Genomic DNA, 25,619 nt, shown 5'->3' with positions numbered 1-25,619 from the left:
AGTCCTTGTGCTTGCAAGGCAGGCAGCGGAACCATTAAGCTGAATCCTCAGCCCCTGGAAATGTGCTCTTCAAAAGAATAGTATGAGCCCCAGCAAGTAACCCGATGACGATGCAACTCATGGTCCCAGAAAGAAAAGAGCCAAATCTGAAACGAGTGTAAGGAAAGCCATGACCGAGATCCAAGGGAAGACTCATGAAATCGAGACAAAAACACACAAAGGATCAGTGACCCCAAGAGCTGCTTCTCTGGCAAGATAGGAAGGAGGTCCAGGGACGAGAAAGGGTCGGGAGGGGAATTTACAAGGATCAAGACTGGAGCGTATTTACTAACTGAGGGGAGAGGAAAGTGAAGGAGACAAAGCAGGCTCACGGTACGAGAGCTGCACCGACCTGCCGGTCGGTGATGGGCCCGCTTAGAGACGGCTTCACTCGTCCACAGGTGGCCTTGACGACCTGGCTTCTGAAGTGCTCCAGCTGTGACACAGGGGTGGCGACAGGTCAGCCAGAGGTTGAGGGCACAGGCGAAGGGTGGGTGGCATTTCCACCCTGGGGTCCGGGAAAGAAAGCCCCACCCGCCTTGACGGCCATTGTGTATCATCAAAACCTTCGCACTTCTCAGAAGCAAGGGACGCAGCAGGGTTTAATTACTTTTCAGGCAGCCAGCGCAGAGCTGAGCACACGCATCTCAGGCCCTCGAAAGAGCCACTTGCTGCCAATTATCCAATGGGAAGTCTGGGGCCAGGAGCTCTTCTATAATTGCTAAGTTGGCACCAGACTGTGAAATAAATATTGAAGCTGTCAGCCCAGTAAATCATGTAATCAGCACAGGCGCCTAGCGACAGGAGAATGCTCTCTCTCTGCCATGTTGTGTCCTGGAGCACTGTGGCCTAGGACAGGGCCTGCAAAGGAGGAATCACTCTGCAAGCATGCACTGGGCACCCGGACACAGAAACATCTGTCGGGGCCCGGCACCTCTGTCAGTCCCAGCAGCTGGCGTTCCCTGCTGTGTGCTGGTGTTTGCAGGTAGAGGAGGGCAGTACGAGGCAGGGTCACATCAGCGCTCACAGAATCAAGGTCCTGGATGCCTTGTGAAGGCAGAGGCAGAGATCCACTGCCTCAGGTTGACCTGCATGGTTGGCTGTGCTGGTGATCACTGGAAAGGTGTGGTCACCAACAACTCTAACCCAAAGCTCTGGAGGAACCCGAGAGACCTACCGGACCAAGGGAGAAATCAAGGGGTCCAAGACCCGGGAGCATACAGTACACGAGGGTTCTGGGCAGTCAAGGAGATGGTGACGGCCCCAGGACGAGCCTGAGGTCACCCTGTGAGAAGCAGATCGGCTGTCAGGAGACAGTCCCAGGGCAGGTCCCAGCTGACCCAAGGGGAGGCCCTGTGAGCAGAGTCACCCAGGCCTGGGGTGGAGGGAGGGACTGGTGCTCCTGGACCGTGGGCGCCAGCCTGAGCCACTCTGCTGGGGAGGGCAGGACGTCAGATGGGGGCGGGGCCCCGGGGGGGACAAGGTTTGCGAGAGGGCTGGCCCTCTCTCGAGCTTGCTCCGGGAGGAGCCAGGGTTCTCCTGGGGGCCCTCTGTCCAGAGCCGTCAGGGGGCCCTTGGCCCTCGGGCAAGCGGTCTTGTCCTCAGATCAGGTGTGCACCGGAGGGTACAGAGGACAGGGAAGGTGAGACCAGCTCAAGGCTGTGCCGCTAGCAAGGCCCCTGCCTGTGATGACCGCAGGGGAACTTCAGGAGAGGGGACACGGTGTGGCGTGTGGCCGTGCGGCAAGTCTGCTGGAGACACTTTCACATCTGCCCAGGGCCGAGCATCCTTACGGAACTCGTGTGCACCTCTGGTGTCGTCAGCAGGAGGAGGGAGCCCCGCTGCCTGCTTAAGACGTGGATGGTTACCAGTGGAAGGGCTCTGGGCCCCTGCCTGGTGGTGTGGGGATCCTTTGTGGGCTGCGGTTCTTAATCTTTGGGGGTTCACAGCCCTTCTGAGATCCGATGAGTAACATGGTGGACCCTCCCTCCTAGAAATAAAATGCTTTCTCTCTTCGTCTCCGTCTTTCTTGTCTGTATGCGTCTCTGTCTGTCTGTCTGTCTGTCTCTCTCTCTCTCTCACACACACACACACACACGCACACACCCCACATGTTCTATCGATCCCCAGAGCTGTCATCACTAGGCGAGGCCCCTGCACAGGACTGGAAGTGGGTGGCCTGTGGTCCATTCTGGGGGACGGTGAGGGGCGCTTTGGTTTGATCTCATCTGTGAGTTCTGTCCTCACGGCTTGGCTCTGTGCACTGGGCTGCAGGGGCTGTCTTGGGCCAGTGCTTCTGAGAAACGGTGCCTCCGCCCAACCAGGTCAGGGCCCGCTCCAGCTTCCTTCTCTACCCAGCGAGGACTCTGGACAAGGGGGGTCCGCTTTATTAAGAAAAGTGTCATTTTCTCACGGACACTGACTGTGACCTCTGCTGGGGTCCCAGAGTAAGAAAGATGGTGGTCAGCACTGGAACTGGCCGCTCGGCTGGGTGTTAGGAGCCTCCCTGCAGGAAAGAGCTCTTCAGTGACTCCACTGGTGTGGGCAGCCACAGAGGCCCCTGGCTGCGAGATCAGTGAAGTACGCCACGCCCACCCTCCTGCCTCAGCCTGCTTCCTCTTTCGTGCACCGCAGGACCACCTGGGTGCGGGAACCGGTGGGGAAGCGTCAAGGAAGGGGCCCTGGACACGCCTACCTGACCTACTGCCCTGACCAAGTTGACTTTAACGAGGCTCTCTCTGTTCCCCATCTCCTGCAGCTGAAGCAATTTCCTCCTGGAATCCTCCTGAAGTTTCTCTTCAACCTAAAAGGACAATGAAAGCTTGCACTGGCTGCTAATGTGGTCATAAAGTACCCTGGGGAGACATCTGACGGCCTTGGGGGTCCCAGAGGGGTGGGGATGGCTGCAGCCCACGTGGCGGGGTCACACGGGGGGGTGGCGGCAGTGTCCTGAGTTCATTCTCCCCCAGGATGGGATCCTGGTGCGTCCCTGGTGAGGCGAGTGACGCTGGCAGAGCCACTTCACCGGTCCGTGAGCAGTCAGGGACAAATCAGGGCAAAGACACTTGGCCACCTCCAGGAGCGCTGCACCTCAGGCCTGTGTTAGGTACGGGTGTCTCTGTGACCAGGGCCGGGATGTCTGCCCTGTGACTTTGTTCTAGCCCCGAGGAGCTGGCCCGTGGGGCCTCTGTGCAGGTCACACTTGGGTTTCCTGTCCTAGTGATTTGTCATTACTATTCTGTAGCAGTCACCAGGTAGAAACAGCCCCGGATGGCCTTTAAGGAACGACAACCTGAAAGGTGGGTGTGAGGCCGAAATGCGCCTGCTTACGCCCTTGCTTTGCTTGTGGTCCGGACTAGGTGAGCTGGGAGTGTTCACTGCTTCCATCTCATGGCCATGATGCGGCCCTAAAGCCTCGCAAGTCAGTGCTGAATGGTGTTTTGTGAGCGTCTTCTGAGTCCTGGCTCCCGCACTACCAGGAAATGAGGTGACCTCCCCTGCCCCACTGTGTGGAGAGATTTTGTGCTGAAAGAACCTCACGAGCCATTTCTTAGGGGATGCACAGATGTAATAAAAGACCGCAGACAAGCCGGGTATGGTGGTGCATGCCTTTAAGGCCAGCACTCTGGGAGGCTGAGGCAGGGGGACTGCTAAATTTTGAGCTCAGTCTGGGCTACTGGGCAGCTCAGTGAGACCCTGTATTATAATTTATAAAAGGGGGCTGGGAGTGTAGCTCAGTCTGAAGGCCCCGAGTTCAATCCCCATAAGTGCAAAACTCCCCAAGCCCAACCCAGGCCAGCCCTTACGAGCTTTCTTCTGAGCGGTGTGGGGCGAGCAGCCTGGAAGAGCCAGGCGTCCCTTTGGTCGTAGCCGCTCCCCGTGTGGTCCCTCAGCCTCAGCACCTGGCTTCCGTCTGGCAGTAGTTTCCAACTCTTGGATTTGCTCCGTGCTCCTCATCTTAAAGCGTGGCCTCCTTGGTCCACAGCCCCACGCCCAGAGCCATTACAGTGGCCACCTGTGCCACCTGTCACACTGCCGTCCTGCCCTGTCCCAGCAGGAATAGGACCCCATCGGTGCGTCAGTGATATTTTATTGAGCTCCTGCCCTGTGTGGCCCTAGGCCAGGCCCCGAGGACCCTTGAGGCTGGCAAGAAGTGGCACCAGAGAGTCCCCAGGCCGAGTGTCCTGTGACAATGTGCGGATGACCGGACTCTGCCATCTGGCGTGGTGGCTGCCGGCCACATCTGCCCACTGAACGTGTGAAACACGGTAGAAGCATATTGGGGTTTAGATTTACTTTCTTGTTCAGTGGAGGTGCTGAGTTTTAAGTTTTATTTTGAAATAAAATCGGTTTTATTTACACAAAGATACGGAGCAGTTGAGTTTTAAATTTGATTCACTCTCCAGTTCAGCCATCTTGCACGCCCAGAGGCTAGGCCACAGTCACTGGCCTCGGACAAACCCGGCTTCTGGTCCTGGTGTTGCCCCTTCCCCACTGCAGGGCTTGGGTTTGTTCCTGGCCTCTGATCCCACATCTCCTCGCTCACTCCCTCATCTATAAGACAGGGATGACAATGTCTAGATCAGACAGCGGCTGCAAAGATGGAAAGAGACGAATGCTTGGTATCTGCCGGAACATGAGCAGTTAGGGCTGTGGCCGCCGTCATCACAGTGGATGACACACTTGATCACATCTGTGCCTGTCATGGCCCTCACTGGCCCCTGCTGCCTCTGTGTGCAGTGCACAGCCCGAGGTCCAGACCAAGGAAAAACACCAAGCAAAGGTTCAAGAACCCCTACGAATTCTAACCGAGATAAATAAGTGAATCCACACCTAGAGAAATCATAGTAAAACTGCTGTGTGCCAAGGGGACAGAAAAACCCGAAAAACTGGAGAAAAGACAGAGCACAGACACGAAAGAGTCAAGCTTAGGGCTTTTACCTCTACATAGAAACAGTGGGGCCGGGAGACAACAGAACGATGCCCTTGTCAGGCCACCTTCTCATTGCTGGGACACAGTCCCGAAACCCACGGTGCGCAGGAGCAGGGGGTCATTGGGTCCCCATCTCAGGCCCAGGCAGAAACAGCAAGGTGGAGCAGTCTGGGCGGAAGACAGCCGTCCATCCACGGCAGTGAAGCAGCGGAGAGGCGGGGAGGAGCCAGGACAGGAGCACACCTTCCAGGTCCCCATCCAGGGACACCCCAGGGCCTCCGACCAGGCCCTGCCCCTAACAGCCAGTCGGCTCTAGAACCCCAGGATCCAGTCACCTCCCGAACACACGAGGCTTTCAGGGCTACTGTAGATCAGAGCAGAGCGTAGTGCTCTCCATCATGTGATGAAGGGCATAATTCAATATTCAGTCAAATTATGTTAAAAGGAAGGTTAAGGGCCCGGCGTGGTGGTGCACGCCTGTCATCCCAGCACTCAGGAAGCTGAGGCAGGAGGATCATCATGAGTTTGAGGCCGGCATGGTTTACACAGTGAGTTCAAGGCCAACCTGCACTACAAAGCAAAACCCTGTCTCAAAAAAAAAAAAAAAAGAAAGAAAAATTGCTAAGGGCCAGGGATTTAGCTCAGTGGTCCTGCCACCTGCCTCACAAGTACAAGGTCCCAAGTTAGATTCCCAGCACCCCCCAAAAAAGGTTAAAATAGATATTTTTAGACACACACACACATCCCCCAAGACTTATTATCAGCAGGGTCATGCTGAAGGACAGCACTGAAGTACAGTCTTTTAGAAGGGAACGATTCCAGATGTGTGATCAGAGAGGGAAAAAAGTCAAAGCCAATCTGCAGATGTGGACATGGGATGTATGAAATATTCATGAAGTTATTAAACACTGACATTATTACACTGACATGAAACGTTGACATTATTATGTTAAAATATCAATATAACAAATTATGCCATTTGGGGTTTCAAATACAGAGTAAAGTTTAGAAAATGACATCTAGGGCACATGGGTCTGTATGGGGTAAGTGAAGTCACTCAGAGAGTCATTTCTAAGGACACTGTGTCATTCAGGAGGAGGGCACAATCCTCAGTGGATACTGGATTTTGGTAAGTTGAAAACGTATGCTGTAATCTTTGGGATCACACTAAAAGAATAGTAAAAGAGTGAAAGACTCAGTCTAGCATTTGGGTAAGTTATGAACGCATGCTATAGTCTTACCATTACTAGAAGGGACTGTGAGAGTGAAAAATTTCTGAGCTAAATTAGGGAAAAACGAGTCAACTCAAAAGAAGGCAAGAATGGAGAGGGAAAGGAACATAGCATAGTCGGTACTTTGGGCACTGAGCAAGAAGGCAAATTTAAATCCCAGTACTCCAGATATTATATTACATGTAAATGGGTTAGAAGGCAAAGAATGTCAAACGGGACTCTGTAAAAACCACCGCTGTGAACAAACTTAAGGACTGACAGAAAAAGTATGAAAAATGATGAAACTCAAATCAGAAGAAAGCTACTGGAGTTGGTGGAGTTGTGTCAGTGACAAAGTGAACTTTAATGGAAAAACAGTGCACATGATAGAGAGTCATCTCATGAGGTTCAAGAGTTTGATCCAGTAGGAAGTAGTAAAAAGATAGTTATATGCACCTCACAACATAGACTCAAAACTTAGAAAACTGACAATTTTAAAAAAGGAAACAGACAAATCCACAATCATGACGGTATTTAAAAAATGCCATTCTTCTTTTCTCTCTTTCGGTGCCAGGGATCAAACTCAGGACCTTGTGCTTGACAGGCAGGTGGTGGTACCATTGAGCTAAATTTCCAGCCCTCAAAATGCCATTCTCAATGACCGACAACACAGACAGAAAAAAGTCAACAGGAGCATTTCAGTTTTGAACACCGTTGGCAAACCTGATTTAACGGCCGTGTGTGGAATACTGTACCCACTGAGCACAGAATGTACATGCTTTTCAAGTGGACATGAGGAACAATGATGCCCACAGGTCATCAAGTAAATATCAACTAATACCAAAGGATTGGAATCACACAGAGGCTGTTCTCAGACTGAAGGGTAATTAAGCTAAAAACCTTTAAAAACAGGTCATCAGAAAATCCTCATGTCTAGAAATTAGGAAATATGACCATGGGTCAAAGAAGGAATCACAATGGAAACTGGGTAATAATTTTAATCTGAATAACAAGGAAAACACCACACATTACAACTTGTGGGATATAGCTAGTCTTATTAGAGATAAATGTGCAGACCACAGAGCAGGTTGAATCCATGTTCATGACTACAGCTATTTTCATGAGAAGTTAATTCACTTTCATTGAGAAGGTATTTTACAGAATGACGTTCATTAAGACAGTGGTATAGAAGATGTTCTAATGTTTCCATTTCCATTCTTATTTTCCTGAAGTTATGTTTATCTGGAACAGTTTTCTTCTGGGTAAATTTTAAAAATACTATTTGATTCACCTACAAGTTTTCTGTTCTTTATCAATTTTTTTTTTAAACCAGGCATAGTTCTGTTGTCATGTGTCTGACTCTGTGACCCTCATTTCCACCAAGGCTTATATTTGGTGCACCTAAATGTTTTGGGGAATGCTTGAATTTTCTATCAAGTTTTAGTCAATATGAAATTTTACTGTGTGGTTTCTACTATTGGTTTTATTTTGTGTTACTTATTTCTGTCAAGCCTACTATGTCTACTCAACTTTTTTTCTTGAGCTTTAGGATTATCAACAAGATGGTATGCACCAGGCAGTTCTTGTCTCGTATGTATTTTTTTTTTTTTTGGGTTTTTTTGAGACAGGGTCTCACTATGTAGTCGAGACTAACCTGGAACTCACTATGTAGCCCAGGCTGGTCTTGAACACACAGCAATCCTCCTGCCTCAGCCTCCCGAGGGCTTGGATTACAGGTGTGCACCACCACACGCGGATCTAGTATGTATTTTAGCTTGTGAAGTTTTATTTGTTTTAGTTTGTGGTGATTATTCTGACAGTTATATTAAGTAAAAACAAGGGGTCCTTTGCTTTTATCTCCCAATCTTTGAGTGATTCTTCTCACACAGAATTCCCTGCTATTTGCATTTGCTCTTAAAATATTAGTTTTCTCTTTGATCCCCAGTACCAAAAAAAAAAAATTAGTTTTCTCAATGACAATGGTCTCAATCATATAAAGTAGCTGCTTCAAATTGAGAAACTACAGATTTTGCCCACTTTGCTCAGGACCCTTACAGATATTTTTGGTTTAGAATTCTAAAAACCTGCAATCCATAAACATATTTTAATCCTTCATTTGCTTATGTTGTCAAAAGTGGTCATTCACCATTGTTTTCACCAAGCTAAAAAGACAGAACTTTCCATGATGTGGGGCTATGGCCTGGTTCCGTTCTGTCTAGAAGGCTGGCCGCTTGCCACACAGCTGTTCAGCTTGGAAAGTGTCTATGCTACGGAGGAACCGAATTTGTTTTATTTATTGATTTCTGGGGGAGGGGGAAGGGGTGGTACTGAAAACCACACCCAAGGTCTTCACGCTGAGGGACATCTTCCAGTCCTTCTTATTAAAAAAAAATTTTTTTTTTTTTGTGGTACCGGAGATCGAACTCAGGACCTTGCACACGTGAGGCCGGTGTGGTACCACTGAACTACATCCTCAGCCCAATTTTAAAAAAATTTTGACACACCATCTTGCTGAGTCCTTAAATTGCCCAGACTGGAATCAAATTTAGGATCCTCCTGCCTCAGCTTCCCAGAGTGCTGGGATTACAGGCGTGCGCCACCACGCCTGGCCAATTTTCTTTTTTTTTGAGACAGGTTCTATGTAGTTGAGCCTAGGCTGGTTTTGAACTCACAGTGATCCTCCTGCCTCAGGCTCCCTGTGCCACCACGCCTGGCTTACTTTTATATAAATTTTAATAGTTCAGGGTGGCTGGCGTCCACTGTGGGGGACCTCACAAGCCTACTATACCTAAGGAAGGTTTTTCTCTCACGATGGGGAGAGATATGAACATAATTAAGCAATGTAAAACCCACTAGGATCTGGAGGAGGGGAGGGTCTCGGAAAGGAAAAAGGAAGGAGCAGTTTTGGAAGGCAGTCGGGAGCAGTGGTTACACAGGGCCCTTCCGAGTCAGTTCTGGATTCAAGTCCTACCAAATCGACTTTATCTGCAGGAACAAAGGTGACTCCCCCTCTCAGGCTAGTCAGGGTAAAAACCAGCCTCGACCACATGGGGTCGCTGTAGGGAGGGGCAGGAGCGCCTTGCTGGGAGGCCCTAGGTCTCGGAGGGGCACACGGGCCGGGCCTGCCTACCTTGCTCTTCTCTCGCAGTGTCCTGGAGATGGTGCTCTGCTCAGAAGAGCACTTCCTCAGCTCCTCCCTGAGCTTCTTTATTTCTTTCTCCATATCTTGGATTTGCTGAAAAGTTTCAACCACAGCCGCATCAGTTTCCCTGGTGGGAATGCCCTTTTCACCTCGCCAGCTAAGGGGAAACGGAGTCTGGCTCACGTCCTTCCCCGTGTGAGAGCGCTACTCCTGTGGGCAAGGCGCCCACCCCCATGAACACAGTCGAGGGCCGGCCAAGGGACGCTCGTGTCGCCTCCGCTGGAAATCGGCACAGGTGCCGGATTCGACCCTATGAACCGCTCATCGAGGGCTGAGAGTCCCTTCTTTGGGGAGAGTCATAGTACTGGAGACCGGGGCTCCCACGTGCCAGGCAAGCGCTGTACCACTGAGCTACATGCCGAGACCTCCTGCCTCGGCCTCCCAAGGGGCCGGGACAGCAGCCCCTGCCCTGCACTTGGCTGGGGTATATTCTGGAGAGCAACTCAAATGAGGGCCGACTATTTGGGAAAACGGAATTATCTATCTATCTAATGTATCTCTCTTCCTTCTTTTCCTCCCTTCCTTTCCTTTCTTTTCTTTTTCTGTCAAGGCAGAGAGAAGTGCTGTCTGGGCCGAAGAAGAGCAGGCCTCCTCCTCATCCAGGGTGTAGCACGGCCGGAGACGTACGTGTGAGGGGACTGGGCTGTGCAAGGAGCAAACATTTTATTTCAGTCTTCTTCCTTCTCTCTTCTCCCCGCTTCCTTCTTCCTCTTCCTCTTATTACCACTGTTTTTTTTTGAGACAAGGTCTCTCTATGCTGTAGAGGCTGCCCTTGAACTCATTCTCCTGCCTCAGCCTCCGAGTGCTAGGCTTACAGGTGGGCACCACCACGCCTGGCTCAAACCCATTTGATAAGGCCGTATTTTCATCATGCTTATGATTACCTTTGGTCTACGGAAATGACGACTTTGGGTTTGTTTTTATGATTTGCTGTGACACTGACGGGTGTGGGCCCAAGTCCTTCCAGAGGAAGTTTGTGCCATGGCAGCACCCGTGGCTCCGCACACTCAGAAGGCTGGGGGTCCCAGGACCGGGGCAGGAAGCAGGTGTATTCTGAGCAGCGTGAGGAGCCCAGCTCGCCAGCTCCTGTTCCCATCCCTCTCCCTGACCGTGCCCAGCCCCAGGGGGACCCTGGAGACAGCGCCACTGTGTCTGTCGGGGCCGAGGCAGAGGCCGCGGGGTTGTCAGACTGCGTTCAAGATCGTACAGAGGCCCCTGAGCTTGGCACAGCGCCGGCCACGGTTCCCCACCACCACCCCAGAAGCCACGGTCGAGGTCTGGTTTCCTGTGTGCGCCTGAGCGAGGAGGTCTGACTCACCGTTTTGCAGCGTTTTAATTCCTTCTCCTGGGCTTCCCTGTGCTCCTTTTGGGCACCTTCCTTTCTTAACTCTTCTTTGAGGGTTGAGCACTGTGGGGAAAAGGACAGCAAAGACAGAGCCGACGCTGGCCATGCAGGGGTGCCGAGGAGCCCCAAGGTCCCTTTGCCCCGAGAGCACTTCCTGGGGTCCTGGTCCACTTACACGTGCAGACCCCGGCATTCTGCTAGGAGGGTGGGGACGGGGTGGGATGCGACTCCACCCTAATACAGAGCCCAGCGTGGAAGTGCATCCTTGTAGGGTGCTTGTGGCTGGGTCGGAGAAACAAATCCATACCAAGTATCGGGGAATGCCTGCCGGGTGTGAGTCCGCTCTGTGCTTGCTCTGGAAAAGTTGTAAAGAACACAGCTGCCTGCCTATTTCCGTCCTCTGTAGGGGCTATTTCAGGATTTGGCTCACCTGAGTATCCTCCTTATGCCCTTGGGCATTGGGCTCAACCTCTAGGAGGCAGTGAAATCTAAAATCTGGGGCCGGGTGTGGTGGCGCACTCCTGTAATCCCAGCACTCAAGAGGCTGAGGCAAGAGGATCACTGTGAGTTTGAGACCAGCCTGGGCTACACAGTGAGTTCCAGAGTCAATCTTGACTACATAGTGAGACCCTGTCTCAAAAAAAGCCCCCCCCCCCGCGAATAAGAAAATAAAATCTGGGCCAAGGTAAGAGAAATGAGTGCGGGACACTGTTGCAAAGACAGGATGCAGAGCCCAGGACTCACCCTGGAGCTCAGGGCCTCCAGCTGGTACTCTTTTTCTTTGTTCTGATTCTTTAGTTGATTCACTTCCTCTTTTAGCTGTTGAACTTGCATATTCCTTGCTAACATGTCTTTTTGTAAAGATGTCACCTTCCCTGTTTTAAAAAAAAACGCAGGGCTGGGGATTTAGCTCAGTGGTTCTGCTGCCTGCCTCGCAAGCACAAGGTCCCGAGTTTGATCCCCGGTACCAAACAAACAAACAATCAAACAGGCAGCTCAAGAGGCAGTAAGAGTGCTGTGCTCATGTTGGCCACCGTCGGCGCGCTCCAGGAGGAGCCATCACTGGGGACAGGAGGTGGCTGCCCAAGCCCTTTGGCACGGAACTCTCACTGCTCACCAAGCAGCAAAACACCTTCCCTGGAGCCCAAGAGGACGGGTGAGTGGGTGAGGTGCTGGGCGACTCAGTGATCGCCACTTTGGCCACACTCTGGTGGTCTCCACGGCACCCTGGCGCAGGCACTGCCCGGCCACACGCTAGCCTGAGCTCTTCCTTCCAAGGCTGGTGCTTAGCTGGCCTCTGGCCGAGAACACACTGAATGCTGGGCCGACTTCAAGCACAGCCCACACTGGGAGATGGCAGCTAGACTCCCGAAGGGTGAGCTCGAATTCACTGATGGCCCTGAGAAGAACTCAAGTCTGAGCTAACGTTTGGGGAGCGAAAGCACGGCGATCGTTTGGTGATGTCTGCCCCGGCCACAAACTGGGGGCTTTGGGGGCAGCACGCGCCGCACCCCCACGCTGCTCACCGGCTGTGCGGGCGCTGTCCCTCCGCAGGTTCTCGCCCTCACTCTTCAGGGATGCGATCTCCGAGTTCCGCTCGGACAGGGTCTGCAACAGCACCTGGCTGTAGTCCTTCTGCAGGGCACTGACCTGTGGGAGGAGCTGGCACACAGTCAGAGGGCGCTGGCCCCGCTTGGGGACCCCTGCTTCCTCCCCGGAGCTGGCCAGAGATCCTGCCTGATCCCTGGCTGGGGCATCGGAGAAACCATGAGCTTCTGTCTTAATGAGCGGAAGAGACGGGAAGGGCCTTTTCCCACGTAACCAGCGCGTGAGCTGATCTTGGTGCCCCTGGGGGTCGGGACCATCTGGCACCGGGCACCTGCCTCCTTGGTCTGAGTTTCTGTGACCTGCCTGGGACGCTCAGCCGCCAACAGACCAGCCTCACAGACTGGGCGTGGGGCTAAGTCCCAGGGAGGAAAGTCGCTTGGAAGATGAACCCTCTCAGGTGATAACAACAGCAGGTCGTATCTCACAGAGCATTCGAGAACTTTCGAGGCCCTGCTCGCTGACGCCTCCCCTTCAGCAGAGCTTTGCAGCTTCCCAGGATGACGTCCCCCTTTGTGCAAGTGAGGACATCAGGACTCAGGGGTGCGGCCATTGCTCAGGATCCCAGCAGGGCAGAGGGGAAGCTCTGACCCAAATCCAGACTTTGGGCACCTGATTCTGGGCTCCGGGATCCAGCACGCAGAGCTGGCGGCTGTAACGCATAGCACGGGCTTTAGGGACAGACCGCGGCCCTCAGATCCACCTGTGCCGCCTTCCAGCTGTGTGGACAAGAGGAGGATACCGAGCTCCATCTCTCTTTCTCATTCTGTGACTGCATTAGTGTCCCGACCTCACTGGACTGCCGAAAGTGTCAGAATGAGTTGGCATCACGAGGGTACACGACAAAGATATTAGCTGTGATTATGCCACTGTGGTTTAGCTTTTGCCTCTCTTGCCAATCTTAGGAAGAAAGACTGATATTTTTGTGCGCCTTTGTAAATCATACCCAGACTCAAGCACCAGCGTGACTGCTGCCCAGAGGAGGTGGAAGGGTCCTTGTTAATTTCTTCACCTCCCAGGCATGGCAGGAGCAGGAAGGGGCAGGGACAGCATGCAGAGAACGTGGATCTGGTGCCTCGCCACCAGGTGGCACTCACAGCCCGTGTTCCGGTTCCTGTCCCTGAGACTCAGGACCACTCCGTGGTGTAGCGTCAGCAGGTGTGACAGCTGATGGGACTCACCACACACATCCTCGTGGTTTAGATTTTGTGACACTCGGGAGGTCACACTACTTTTCTCTGGAGCACATGACACACAGGAGAAGCGGCATGCCGGGAGAAGGAGGCCGCAGGGCCACTCTGTCTGCTACCTGCCCCAAGTCTACCTCTGAGTGAGAAGAATTCTTCCTCCTCTCCATTAGGAACTGCAACCTTCCCTTAAAAGGTACTTGGGACACATTTTTAAAATGTGGCTAGTTTTTATCTTAATGCCTTGGTCTGCAAGGTAACAGAGGCGCAGCGTGAAGGTGAATTTACAGAAAGGCTGGGAGGCAGTGTCCCCCATCTCAGTGCTGCCTGACAGATATAATAAAATATTTCAATATAAGTATTATCAGAGCTTTCGGGTTTCAGACAGTGGAGCCACTCCAAAGAGTCTTCAAACCGCTTCCTTTCTTCCTGTACTAATATGCCCATATTGTCTATAATTGGCATAAATCCCAGCATGTTTATTGCCTGGTAGGCTCTGTAATAAAATGGGCATCAGGGCATAGGAAAGTTAATAGCGCTAGGAAGAGTGATTGCTTCGAGATAATAACCTGCCTGCCCACTGGCACGGGTGGCCCAGGCGGCTCCGAGGTTAGGATTTCCTAGCGGTATGGCAGCAGGTGGAAGATCTTTGAGAGCGAACCACTGCGCACATTCTTTCTGGGGACTGGGGGGCATATATAAAGCGATCAGAACAGTAAATCAGCCTGCCACGTGGCTCACACGTCTGGCTGGGTGTTTGGGTGCTAACAGAATATTTACGAACCTATAATGTGAGCAGAAGAAATCTGATTTGGAGTCAAACCAACTGCATCCTCCAGTTCCTGTGTGGAGGGAGGGAGGAGGCAACAGGGCAATAAATCAGAGCAATTACTTCTGGATAATTTTTTGGGTGGAAAACAATTTTCTAGACATCGCTGGCTACTGTAAACAGTATTCAGACTGTGACCTGCGAACACAGACTTCAAGGTCTGTGTGGCTCATTCACCCCTGGGCATGGACCTGGGCAGGATGTGGCTTAGGAAGAAAGGCTCTGAAAAAGGAGGATGACGGAGAAGTCTCTTCAGCTAACTGCAAAATGGGGCTCAGATCAAGGAGGAGGTGCTCGTCAGTGAGTCAGCTACACTTCAAGGCGGCTGCTGCTTTCTCAGCTCCTCGTTCCATTGTCTTTTCAAAACTCGGCCCCCAAAGGTCATTCAGTGAAAGACAATATTAGAGCATCTACTTGTTTATTCTGCTACCTTCACTGGAATGTGTATTAGTCAGCTCTCTGTTGCTGTAACAAGACACCTGTGATAATCAGCTTACAAAGAGGGAAGGTTTGTTCTGGTTCATGTTTGTAAAGGTGACAGTCCGCGTGGCTTTGGGCTGTGGTGGGCAGTGTACCGTGTGAGGGACAGAGCCAGAGCAGGCTACTGCCCTCACGGTGGCCAGGAAGCAAAGAGAGAAAGATGGGGCCCCAGTGGTCTCACTCCGCCACGAAGCCCCCCTCTTAAAGGCAGGCTCTAGAAAAGGCTGTGGTGTGCGTGGCCAACTGCTGCAGGTGGGTCTGTGGGGCCATTCGCCATCCAAAGTTCAGCAGAATATACCAGGGGAAGCAAAGAACCATCTCTCTCATCCAGGCTGAATCCCCAGAGCCCAGAAGAGTGCATGTGTTTACTTAGCGTCCACAGGTATTTATCTGGCTGAATGAATGGACAGACAGGTGGGCATGGTCCCCTTAGAGTCACACCCCCTTTGTCTGCTGGAGACCCATCCCAAGGCCCTCCGTGGGGCTGGAAACTGTGGAGAGTGCTAAATGCTGTAAGTGCTATTTTCTCCTGTCTACACGTACCACTGTGGTAGAGTTTAATTGATAAACTAGACCCGATGAGAGATTAATAATAATGAATAAAAACAGAATACTGTAACAATATGCTCTAATAGTCATTTAAAATTTATGAATTGTCTATTTCTGTAAATTTTCACAGTATTTTCAGGCCATGACTGTGGGGTGTGGTAGCTTACGCCTGTAATACCAGCACTTGGGAGGCTGAGGCAGGAAGATCTTGAGGCCATTTTGGGCTGCATAATGTGTTCAAAGCCAGCCTGAACTAGGGAGCTAGACCTTATCTCAAAATAAAAAACAAAACAAAACAGGGCTGGAGGTTTGTCTCAGTGGTTCTGCTGCCTGCCTTGTAAGCACAAGGGCCCAAGTTGATCCAGTACCAAAATAAAAATGAAAATAAAAAACAAATTATATATTGTTTCTCGGGTCACAGTAGGCTGTGTGTCTTACTTACTTTTCTCTCGGTGCTGAGAAAAAATACCCAACACACAAAGCTAAAGAGGGAAAAGGTTTATTTAGCTCACAGTCCATAGACATTTCAGTCCATTAACTGGCTGGCTCCAAGGCAGGGTGGCACATGGCAGAGAGGCAAAGAGTTCATGGTAGGGGAAAACAGCAAAAGCAAGCAAGCAAGCAAGCAAGCAAGCAAGCAAGGTCTGGAGGCAGGGGCCTCAACAGCATCTTCCCGCCCTTTTAGTACTCACACTACTTAGGGCAGGCAGCACTCACACCCTTATCCTAGGGCCCTCAGTCTAGCACTGCACCCGGAATCAATCACACACTCTAGACTGAGCCACCTCTGAAAAACAACGAGGCTCTGGGGGGACAGCTAGACACAGCCATAGCACTGTGGGTAACTGAGCCATGGAAAAGAGCGCTGTGATCAGGGCACTGGGGTCACTGGGCCCAGTCCTTTAACCTGGGGTGGCTTCAGCCCTCAGTGGAGTGGCCATGCATAAACCATGTCCTTTTCTTTCTTGTTATTTAATGAAAACAACAACAAAGAAATTGTTTTTCAGTACTGGGAATTGGCACCACTGAGCTATTTTCCCAGCCCTTTTTAGTTTTAATTTTGAGAAGGGCCTTGCTATTTATGTTGCTCAGGCTGGACTCAAATTTATGACCTTTCTGCCTCAGAAATTTAAACTGGAATTACAGGCATGTGCTGCTATGCCTGGCAGCCAGGTCCTTTTCTAGGGCACCACTTTCAGGGCTGGAGCGGCCACCTTGAGTGGAGTACAGGCGTGAAAAGCTGAGAAGCTGGGAGCAGGGAGCCAGAGCAGGGCGTGGGCTGCCATCTAAGCACCACTGCGTGGAGAATGGAACTGTTCAGGGACTTTGTTGCATTGTAATTGATGTACAAAATCCACAGCCAATTTTTTTAAAAGGGAATTTTGGATCTAGTTTCCAGAGAAGGAGAATAGCCTGTAAATCTAGACATTCTGGATTTTTGTTGGATGAGATTCCTCATAGGTGAGCCAGTAACCACCTTTGGGGCTCGGTGCTGCAGGACTAGGGCTCCTCTGCCCCCTCAGCACCTCCTGGCTGGAGCTGGACGGCACTGGGCGGAAACAGGAAGTGGGGTCAGACCAGGGGTCAAAGTGTGTCACCTCCAGTGTGCTGTGCCAGCTCTGGGCACCCCTGGACACCTCTGGCCTGCCTCAGTCTTCTCAGGTGTATACTGGGTGTGTCAGAGGGCGCTCTATGCATCTCCAGGGCACCCATCAGCTTGTCCCCGTGTCCTACCTGGCTTTTCAAGCTCTGGATCTCCTGCTGCCTGGCACTGCTGTCTTCATCCGGGCCCTGGAACTTCTCGGGGATGCCCCTGTCGCTCTGCCTGGAGGTGGCGGTTTCTGACAGCTTCTGATTCAGCCTGGCCACTTCGTTTTGCAGCTTTGCTATGACTGCATCTTTGTATTTGGATTCAAGCTCAAAATCTGAGAGACGGGTGACTTCTCTCCCCAGCAGCAGGATTATTTCATCCTGGATAGGGATCAAAAGGGAAGCTTGCTAGGAGTGGGCCTGGGCGTGACGCTGGAGCCCATTTAAGGATAGAGGATGAGTAGGGGTCATGCTTCGGGGAAGGCGAGCACAGGAAGGGAGGGCAGAGGTAGACGCTGAAGCCGCTCTGTGGCCTGGGAAGTCTCAGGGGGACGAGAAGCTCAAGATCACACACGTGCCCGTATTGGATGCCCATGCCGCAAGCTAAGGAAACTTTGCCCTGAAATCACGCTTTTGTCCACTTGGGAGCTTCTGTGGCCAGAAAGTTATTTATGATATTTTTAGGAATTAACTTGCCAGGCCTCAGTCTAGAGCTCCAGGACCCAGGAAAGGCAGTTAGGAAAACGGCATCTGGTTCCAGCACATTCTGAGTAGAATGAGAGTCAGTTTTTACTGTAACACTGAGAAAGCATTCTGAAGCGTTTCCTTTTCCTGTCCTCTCTCTGGCACTGCCTGCCTCCTGGTCACTCACGCAGAGCTCCGTTCCTGGGGACTCCGGGAGAGGAGCCGGGAGGGGGCGGTGATCCTCCGTCCCAGTGAGTTCGAGCCGGCCGGGGGGAACGTCCGGCAGCCTCCCCCGGTGCAGCGAAGCTGGCTTCCGTTCTCGCCAAGAAGAAAGCACTGCAGCCAATGAATTTGTGATGTCTCCCCAACAGGGGGATAAGTCCCCAAGCCCTCCCCAGAAAGCATCAGAAAACTATCAGGAGGACGGAAAAACAATCCCCAAATGGACTTTCTCTCGCAAGCTGTGCATTTCTGACCCACTACTTGGGGGTGGGAGGCTGAACCCAGGCGCTGGTCCCAGGCTCTTCTCCCCTCCCCTCCCCTCCTCCCCTGCTCTTCTCTCCTCATTTTTTTTTTCTCTTTTAATTTTTGAGACAGGATCTTGCTAACTCACTCAGTTTCCCAGGCTGGGCCAGACTTTGGAACCCTCTTGCCTCAGCTTCCCAGAGTGCTGGGATTCCAGGCATTTCCCATCCCACCCGGTCATAACTTTGAAAGGGTCCTCACCCTGCCTGCTGTTTTCCACTGGTCACAAGGAGGTAGGAGGGCCATTTCCAGGCCCGCTCACAGTCTGTGAAGTCTTGGACGAGCCCGAAGAACCTGTAGCTTCCCGACAGGCAGGGACGGGTCCTGGTCACTCGGGAGCCTGTGTGGCAGTGTCGGGTGCTGCCCAGTACCCTTCTCTGGGTCCTGGCGACTGCTGTGATCAGATTTCAAGGGACGGGGTCCGTGCCCCAGATCAGGCCCCTGCTTTATTCAAAACATGTCTCTCGAGCCTCTGTCAGCCGATGCTCACTCATCATTCATGCAACAAACATTTGCTGGGCACTGGCATAAAAGGAGCCTCCGGGGTGTGGTCTGCAGCTGTGGTGTCCGCCTTCCCGGCGAGGCTCTGTGTCCTTCCTTGGGGCAGCCTCCCATCCGCCCTGTGTCCTTGGTGGGCATGTCAACCACGCGCCTGCTCCTTCCTGTCCTGCCTCCCCATGCCCCGTCACTCAGGCTGGTCCGCCCAAGCTCTGCAGATTCCAGGCACCGAGTACAAGAGGAAGAGCATCTTGCTTCCTTTTAGGTCATAAACTTTAAATTTACGGACTTGAGTTTGTCTGCCATCATCTTTTCTAGCCTGCTGGAGGAAGCCAAACTACAAGGAAAACAGGAGAAATTGGCAGCAAGGAGGCTTCTGATGACACCTTTCAAGCTCCTGGATCCAGCTGGTCCTGATGCTAGGAATCTTTACATTTCCCTAATAAAATGAGCCATTGAGTGCTCTTATTCTCCCCTCCCTTAAACCAGTGTGTTTATTGTCACATGCACTTGGAAGAATCCTGGCAAATCGGGGCATGGATGGATCATAAATAGAAAGAATTATAAAGATGGTTGCGTCGTATTTCCAGTTTAATAACTGCAGTGGACTAAAAATGGGAACAAATACTTTGCAGGATGTGCCATCCAGTGGAGCTCATTCCCCATCCCGTATGTCTAGGCCGCCCTGGGACCTCCTGTGACCCACGGAATGTGATGGGAGGGGCCCAGTGATCTCCAGGCAAGTTCTTCGGCCGATGTGCAGCTTCTGTCCTGGCCCCCACGGCCCTAGAGAAATCCAGCTTGAAAAGCCAGAGCAGATGGGCTCACCTTCCAGGCATCCTGGCTGCCGTCTTGGACCTGGGAATCAGTCACCTGGTACCACCAGGCCCACCATTGCACCAGTGACCACAGTGCACGGCACAGGCAAGAAGACACAGGACGAAGCAGCCTGCAGGCCAGCTGAGGAGTCATGGGAAATAACAAGCTGCTTTTAGAAGACACGAAGTCTGGGGCCAGCTTGTTGGCCAGTGCGGGTAAGTGACAGCGGGTCTGTCTTGATTACTTTTCTTGTTGCTGAGACAAAATACTCCACACCCACAAGTTAAGGGAGGGAAGGTTTATTTAGCTCACAGTTTGTAAAAGTTTCAGTCCATAATCATCTGGCTCCACGGCAGGGTGTCACGGCAGAGAGGCATCAGAGAGGAACAACAGCTCATGGCAGGCTGAAGGTAGCAAAGCAAGCAAGGGACAACCACAGCTCTTTCTGTCCCTTTTATCTTATCCAGGCTACTTAGGGCAGGCAGCACTCACACCTTAATCCTAGTGCCTTTGATTCTAGCACTGCATCATGAGTCAATCCCAGGTTACACACTCTAGATTCAGCCACCTCTGAAAAAGCGCCCCCTCCCCGTGGCTGCGCGAGGCTTTGTGAGGACATCTAGACACAGCCGTGACAAAGTCCAAGCCTGGCTGTTCTACTCCGGACACATTCTGCCATCTGGTCCTGGGAAACCTGCCTCGGAAGCATCCCTCACTGGGTGCTGTGGATTCCTGGGAATGTCCTGAGTGTCACCAGGCGGCCCTCTTCCCCACAGACTCAGCCCTAATCCTTAGGAAAGCAAGACATCTGGAGACAGACTTCTTAAGGACAATTTCAAACTGCGGCTGAGTGGAGGGAACTCAGCCTGGACCCACGTTTCCTGGGTCGATAAACGTACCTGTCCTGACCCTGTCCTGATTCAGTTCTCCAAGTCTCCCTTGTCCTATAACAAGTCTCTCCTTGGGTCAGTTGCTTCTGATGTCACCTACCACTTTCTCCAGCCGGGAGACCTTTTTCCTACGACTGTTCCGTCTTGTGTGGATGGATGAGTGGTTACTGTGTGGGAGTCAATAATGCCAGCTTAGAAGTTCGCCAGACCCAGCTCCAAATCCCAGCTCTGCCTCTCAAACTGCACAAACCTTGGTCAGTTCACGTACATCTCTGAGCTTTAGTTTCCTCACTGGCAAAACGAAGGTGATAAAATCTATTTTGAAGGTGGCAAAGATTACAGGAGCGAACGAATGCCAAGTGCACACACCAGGTGCTTAGTAAACGGGGGCTCATAGACGTTGTGCTGTAGGATATAACTTTTGGTCAAATGAATGGTGATTTCTTGGACAACAGGCCACAAAAAACAAGAGGTGGTAACAAGTCCCTCTGTTGCCCTCTGGCTGATGTAGCTGGGTCCTTCCCTTGGACACCTTACCTTTTCCTGCTGGGCCAGGTCCTGATCCACATAAATCTCTGAGGCAGAGGCTGCCCCAGGAATTCCCTCAGCCATGGGTTGTTCTGCCACATCCACAGTGCTGGTCCACACTAAAGCAGGAACGAGCAGAGAGCACAAAAGACACTGTGAGTTTTTAAAGGCCCTGAAGAATATTTTTAGATTAGCCTTCACATCTTTTCCCCTGACTGATACACTGTATTGTGATTTTAAAATTGGAGCACATATGTTCACTTTTGGAGCGCAATGGAAACATTACAGAAGCACGAGAAACAGAAAGAGCCACCTTGCTCCTCTCCCCCAGCAGTAAATGTGCTGTTAGCCACTTGGATGTGTTTTTTTCCAGATTTATTTTTCATCTCTTTTTTATTTTTTTGGTACTGGGCGATTGAACTTGGGACCTTGCGCTTGCAAGGCAGGTGGTGGAACCAGTGAGCTAAATCCCCTGCCCTTTCCGTTTTTATTTTTAATGCTGCATAAAGACCTGGTGAGCTTGGACAGGTAGTTAATCGCTCTCTGCCTTATTTTCCACATGGGTAATTCAGGGGCATGAGTAGTCTCTGTTATAAAGGGCTCTTCTGAGGATTAACTGAAATATGATGTAGAACAGGGGTCAGTACATTATAGTACTCAGGCTAACTCTGGTGCAGTGTTTGCTTTTAAGAATAGAGCTTTATTAGGACACAGAGATTCACTTAAGCATTATCTATGGCTGCTTTTTGTGATACAAGGGCAGAACTGAATAATCATAACAGACTGTAAGATCCAAAAACCCTAAATTACTTACTATCTGATTCTGTGACATTGTGGGGTGTGTGTGTGTGTGTGTGTGTGTGTCTGGTTTTCATCTGTTCTCTGGCACCTAGTTCCTAAACCTCTAGGACTCTCTGAAGTAGTAAGCATCCTTTTGCCTGCGAATGACATTGGAGATGGCTGTGGTCCCTGGTGCCAGGGGATGGAGAAGGGCTGCAGGTTGAGGGCTGACCAAGTACACACCTGTACCAAAGCCTCCATAAATCCCTGAAGGCCTTGGCTTGGGGAGCTCCGGGCTGCTCAAACATGGAGGTACCTGGAGTTCAAGGAACCCGGAAAGGACATGGGAATTCTGTGCCCCTCACATACTGCGTCCACAGACTGCTTCATCTGGTTTATCATTTGGGTTTGTTGTTTTTGTTTGTTTTCATGGTGGTGGGGCAGAACCCAGGGCCTTATACATACTAGGCAAGTGCTGCACCACTGAGCCACATCCCAACCCCTGGCTGTTGTATCCTTAAAAATATTCTTTGCAATAAAGTAAGCAAAGTGTTCTCCTGAGCTCTGTGGGCCACTCCAGCAACTACTCAGATCTGAGAAGGGTCTATTATGGGAACCCCGAGTCACAGCCAGTTGGTAGCAGAGGCCCAGACTTGCAACAGGCATCTGGGGGGAGGTCTCACAGGACCAAGCCCCGAACTTGTAGGGTTTGACACTAGCTCTAGGGGGACAGTGCCAGCCCGGAATTGAGTTATAGGATGCTAGCTGGTGTTGGAGAATTACTCAGTAGGTGCTAGGGTCTTGATGTCCTCAAGGCCGGTGTTAAAGACTTGGGCCCCTGCCTATGGTGCTAGGGGGAGATGCTGGACACAGGAGGTGGGGCCAGGTAGAGGAAGTTAGGTTATCAGGGATGTTCCCTTAAAGGGGACACTGGGACCATAGCGCTCTGTCGGTCTGTCTGCCTCTCTCTCTCTGTCCCAGACTCCACAAGATGACCACCTTTGCTCTCTCCACACGTCCACCATGACATAAGAACCCAGACTCAAAGGCCACTGAGCCAGCTGACCATGGACTGAAACCGCTGAAGCCATGAACCAAACAAACCTTTCCTCCTTTTGAGGATGTTTTATTTCAAGCATTTTGTCACAGTGATGGGAAGTTGACCACTACATGGGGGCAGGGGGCACAACCCTACACCTTTTGCTGACTGGAAATAGTGTGAGAGGAGAGATGAGAAGAGCATTTAGCACTCAATGTTAGCTCCTTTTTTTTTTGGAACCGGGGATCGAACTCAGGACCTTGCACTTGCCAGGCAGGCGGTGGAACCACTGAGCTAAATTCCCTGCCCAGTGTTAGCTCTTTTAATTGTAACTACACCTTTCAAAAACATAAATGGACTTACAGTTAGGAAGTTCCTTTGCCACCTTGCTTGTGTACTTGACCAAGTTGCATGTTTCTAGCTCTGCCACATTCTTATTTCCCACAGTATCACAAGGGCTGGCTAGGAGATGTCCAGGGACTCTGGCATTGCTGGGTTTGGAAACTGCACTGTATATATGAGGCATCAAATGTTTCCCAATTCACTGACATCAGAGAATACAGTTTTTTTGGTGTAGACATTTTGAAAAGGATTTCCAAAAGTCTTCTTTTTGAGGTTATTTGGCTCTGAATAGTACATTTAACATTTCCTACTATGATTTCTGGGCATCTGTTGCACACTCTTGTTGTGAGGTGAGAAACGGAAGGGATTATTGTCAAATATGATGCAACAGTAATGAGTTTTTAATAATGATTGAAGTCTGTGCTGTCACGTCTGTGGCTATTTACTCATTTTGTTGTTGTTGTTTTTGGTACCAGGGATCAAACTCGGGACCTCGCACTTGCGAGGGAGGCGGTGGAACCACTGAGCTAAATCCCTGGCCCTGTTCACTCATTTTGATTCTGTAGTTTTCATGTAATTTAGAGCCAGTGATTTCCTGCAGTTGTCAAAATTGTTGGGGACCCAGATCCCCCAGTGAACAGAAGTGGTGCTGGGAAAGGCAGGACCTCAAATGCTCAATGGCTGCCCAGACCCCTGTGTCTCCTGAGGCACGGGAGGAAAGGGCCCTGGGCTCTGGGCTGGCTGCAGCCCAGAACAGTGGGGTCACAGGCAGTTCCTGACTTTACTCTTCCCTGGATCGGGCTGCTTATCTGTTTCTTATGGGCAGTAAGACAAGCTCATAAAACCAAACTCTTCCAAAGGGAAAGGAGGCGCCATCCCTTCTTGGTTATGTCTGTCCTTTCCCCAAGGGGGCAAACGCATCCCAAGTCTCAAGCGGAGCCACTCCTCCCTGACTGCTCACTGTCAGACCCAGGTCCGGCCTGAGCTGCCTTCCCTGGGGTGGCCCCTTTAGCCCCCGTGGCATGCACAGCCCCTCCCCCTGGAATGGTGTCCTCAGCTGTCTGCACTAGTGAATGTCACTTATGTTTCATCGCTCTCCTAGAGTCTTGTTTCCTTGGGAACCCTTTCTTGATCCCCAGCTGCAGCATTTCCTACCATCAGGAGGACTCGTGGGCACTGGGCACCACTCCTGCCTATGTGAGCACCAATCATCCCCAGGCCCCGTAATCCACTCTCTGTATGCTATTTTCCCATCAGTCACTCATTAGCTGATCAACTGTCACAGAATCAGTGTTCAAGTAAACCTTAATTTGCTTAATAATGGCCCCCACAGGTCAAGAGAAATGACGTCAACGAGGGATGGGGCCTACAAAGTGGAAAGATAGGTGAAATCTCGCAATGGGTGCCATGCTGCTGGGCATGTGGGGAAAAACCAGTACATATACGGTGAGGTACAATCCACAGTTTCAGGCATCTACAGGGGTCCTGGAATGCTGTATTAACAATGGTGCTCACCAAAGGCTTGCTGTCTCCAGGGCTCTCCACAGGTAAACTCCAGTGCCCACAACAGCACTGTGTTAATATTAGCAAGTTATCGGGATGCCAGTGTATGCACAGTCCGTGTGCTCCTACCTAGGAAAGGGCAGATTTGGTACTGGTCCAGAACTAGGGTGCAGAACCAGTGTTAGGTGCCCCACCAATGTGCTGTGTGCACAAATGAGGGAGGGAACAGGGGGATTTAGGACAAGGTCACCCTGACCCATCAGCAAGAGTGTTTTGCAGGGACAGCCCTCTGGTCCACCGCCTAAGATTGAAGTGACAGAGTCATCTGGAGTTTTGGAGTTCACGCAGATGGAAAAGTCAAGGGGGCCAACTGTCCTGGTTTGTCCAGGACTCTGGGTCTCCTGTGATTCAAGATTTCAGTGATGAGGCTTGGAAAGTTGGTTGCCCCAGAAATAGCTGAGGATAGAAGGTCCCCCACCCACCACCTTTACCCCCTACTGGGCTTCCTGCCACCAGGAGAGACACCTGCAGTGCGGCCTGAAAGACAGGACCCAAGAAGGGCCACATTCTCTTGGTGTCTCCGCCATATTGGGGCGGCCTTTGGCACTGGCTCACAGAGCCGGGATGGCAGCTTCCTCTCTCTTCAGGCCTCCATTCCTTGGGAAGGGTGGCTGGAGGGGAAACTGCTGAGCAGAAGACAGGGGACAACTGAAGGGCTCTGCAGTAAATTTCATTGAAAAGATTCAGTGGTCACCCACTGTCCACCAGCCCAACTTCGTGCTTAGCAAAGGTTATTCGCAGCTCTCTAGGACCCTAAGCCTGGGTCCCTACTGACTGGGGCAGCGCTGTCCCAGAGAATCCACACAAGCCACAGGATGCAATTCTAACATTTCTAGTGGTCATACTAAGCAGTGAAAAGAAAAGATGAAATTAATGTTAATAGTAGATTTTATTTTTCGTGGGCTGGGGATTTGGCTCAGTGGTTCCACTGCCTGCCTTGCAAGCACAAAGTTCCAAGTTCGATCCCCAGTTCCAAGAAAA

General features: G+C 51.3%; 1 protein-coding gene across 15 annotated transcripts in view; it reads right to left on the bottom strand.

The window, feature by feature from the left end:
• Fhad1 (forkhead associated phosphopeptide binding domain 1) overlaps positions 1 to 25,619 on the bottom strand; it is a 117,639-nt gene that overhangs the window by 56,042 nt on the left and 35,978 nt on the right. For 9 of the 15 annotated variants that reach the window (XM_019205471.1, XM_019205475.1, XM_019205472.1 and 6 more), the window contains 8 exons: positions 20,924 to 21,033; positions 17,115 to 17,351; positions 12,257 to 12,392; positions 11,475 to 11,605; positions 10,704 to 10,793; positions 9,314 to 9,418; positions 2,735 to 2,842; positions 392 to 475 (listed from right to left, as the gene is read on the bottom strand). In XM_019205471.1, the coding sequence (XP_019061016.1) occupies positions 392 to 475; positions 2,735 to 2,842; positions 9,314 to 9,418; positions 10,704 to 10,793; positions 11,475 to 11,605; positions 12,257 to 12,392; positions 17,115 to 17,351; positions 20,924 to 21,033 (1,001 nt within the window). The remainder of the gene's footprint in view (positions 1 to 391; positions 476 to 2,734; positions 2,843 to 9,313; positions 9,419 to 10,703; positions 10,794 to 11,474; positions 11,606 to 12,256; positions 12,393 to 17,114; positions 17,352 to 20,923; positions 21,034 to 25,619) is intronic. The other 6 variants (XM_010610612.1, XM_033767300.1, XM_019205474.1 and 3 more) reach the window with 5 other exon arrangements.

The sequence above is a fragment of the Fukomys damarensis genome, unplaced genomic scaffold (assembly GCF_012274545.1).
Source record: "Fukomys damarensis isolate Sample0158 unplaced genomic scaffold, DMR_v1.0_HiC HiC_scaffold_23, whole genome shotgun sequence".
NCBI classification, from domain to species: Eukaryota; Metazoa; Chordata; class Mammalia; order Rodentia; family Bathyergidae; genus Fukomys; species Fukomys damarensis.
This window is presented reverse-complemented; position numbering and strand designations above follow the sequence as displayed.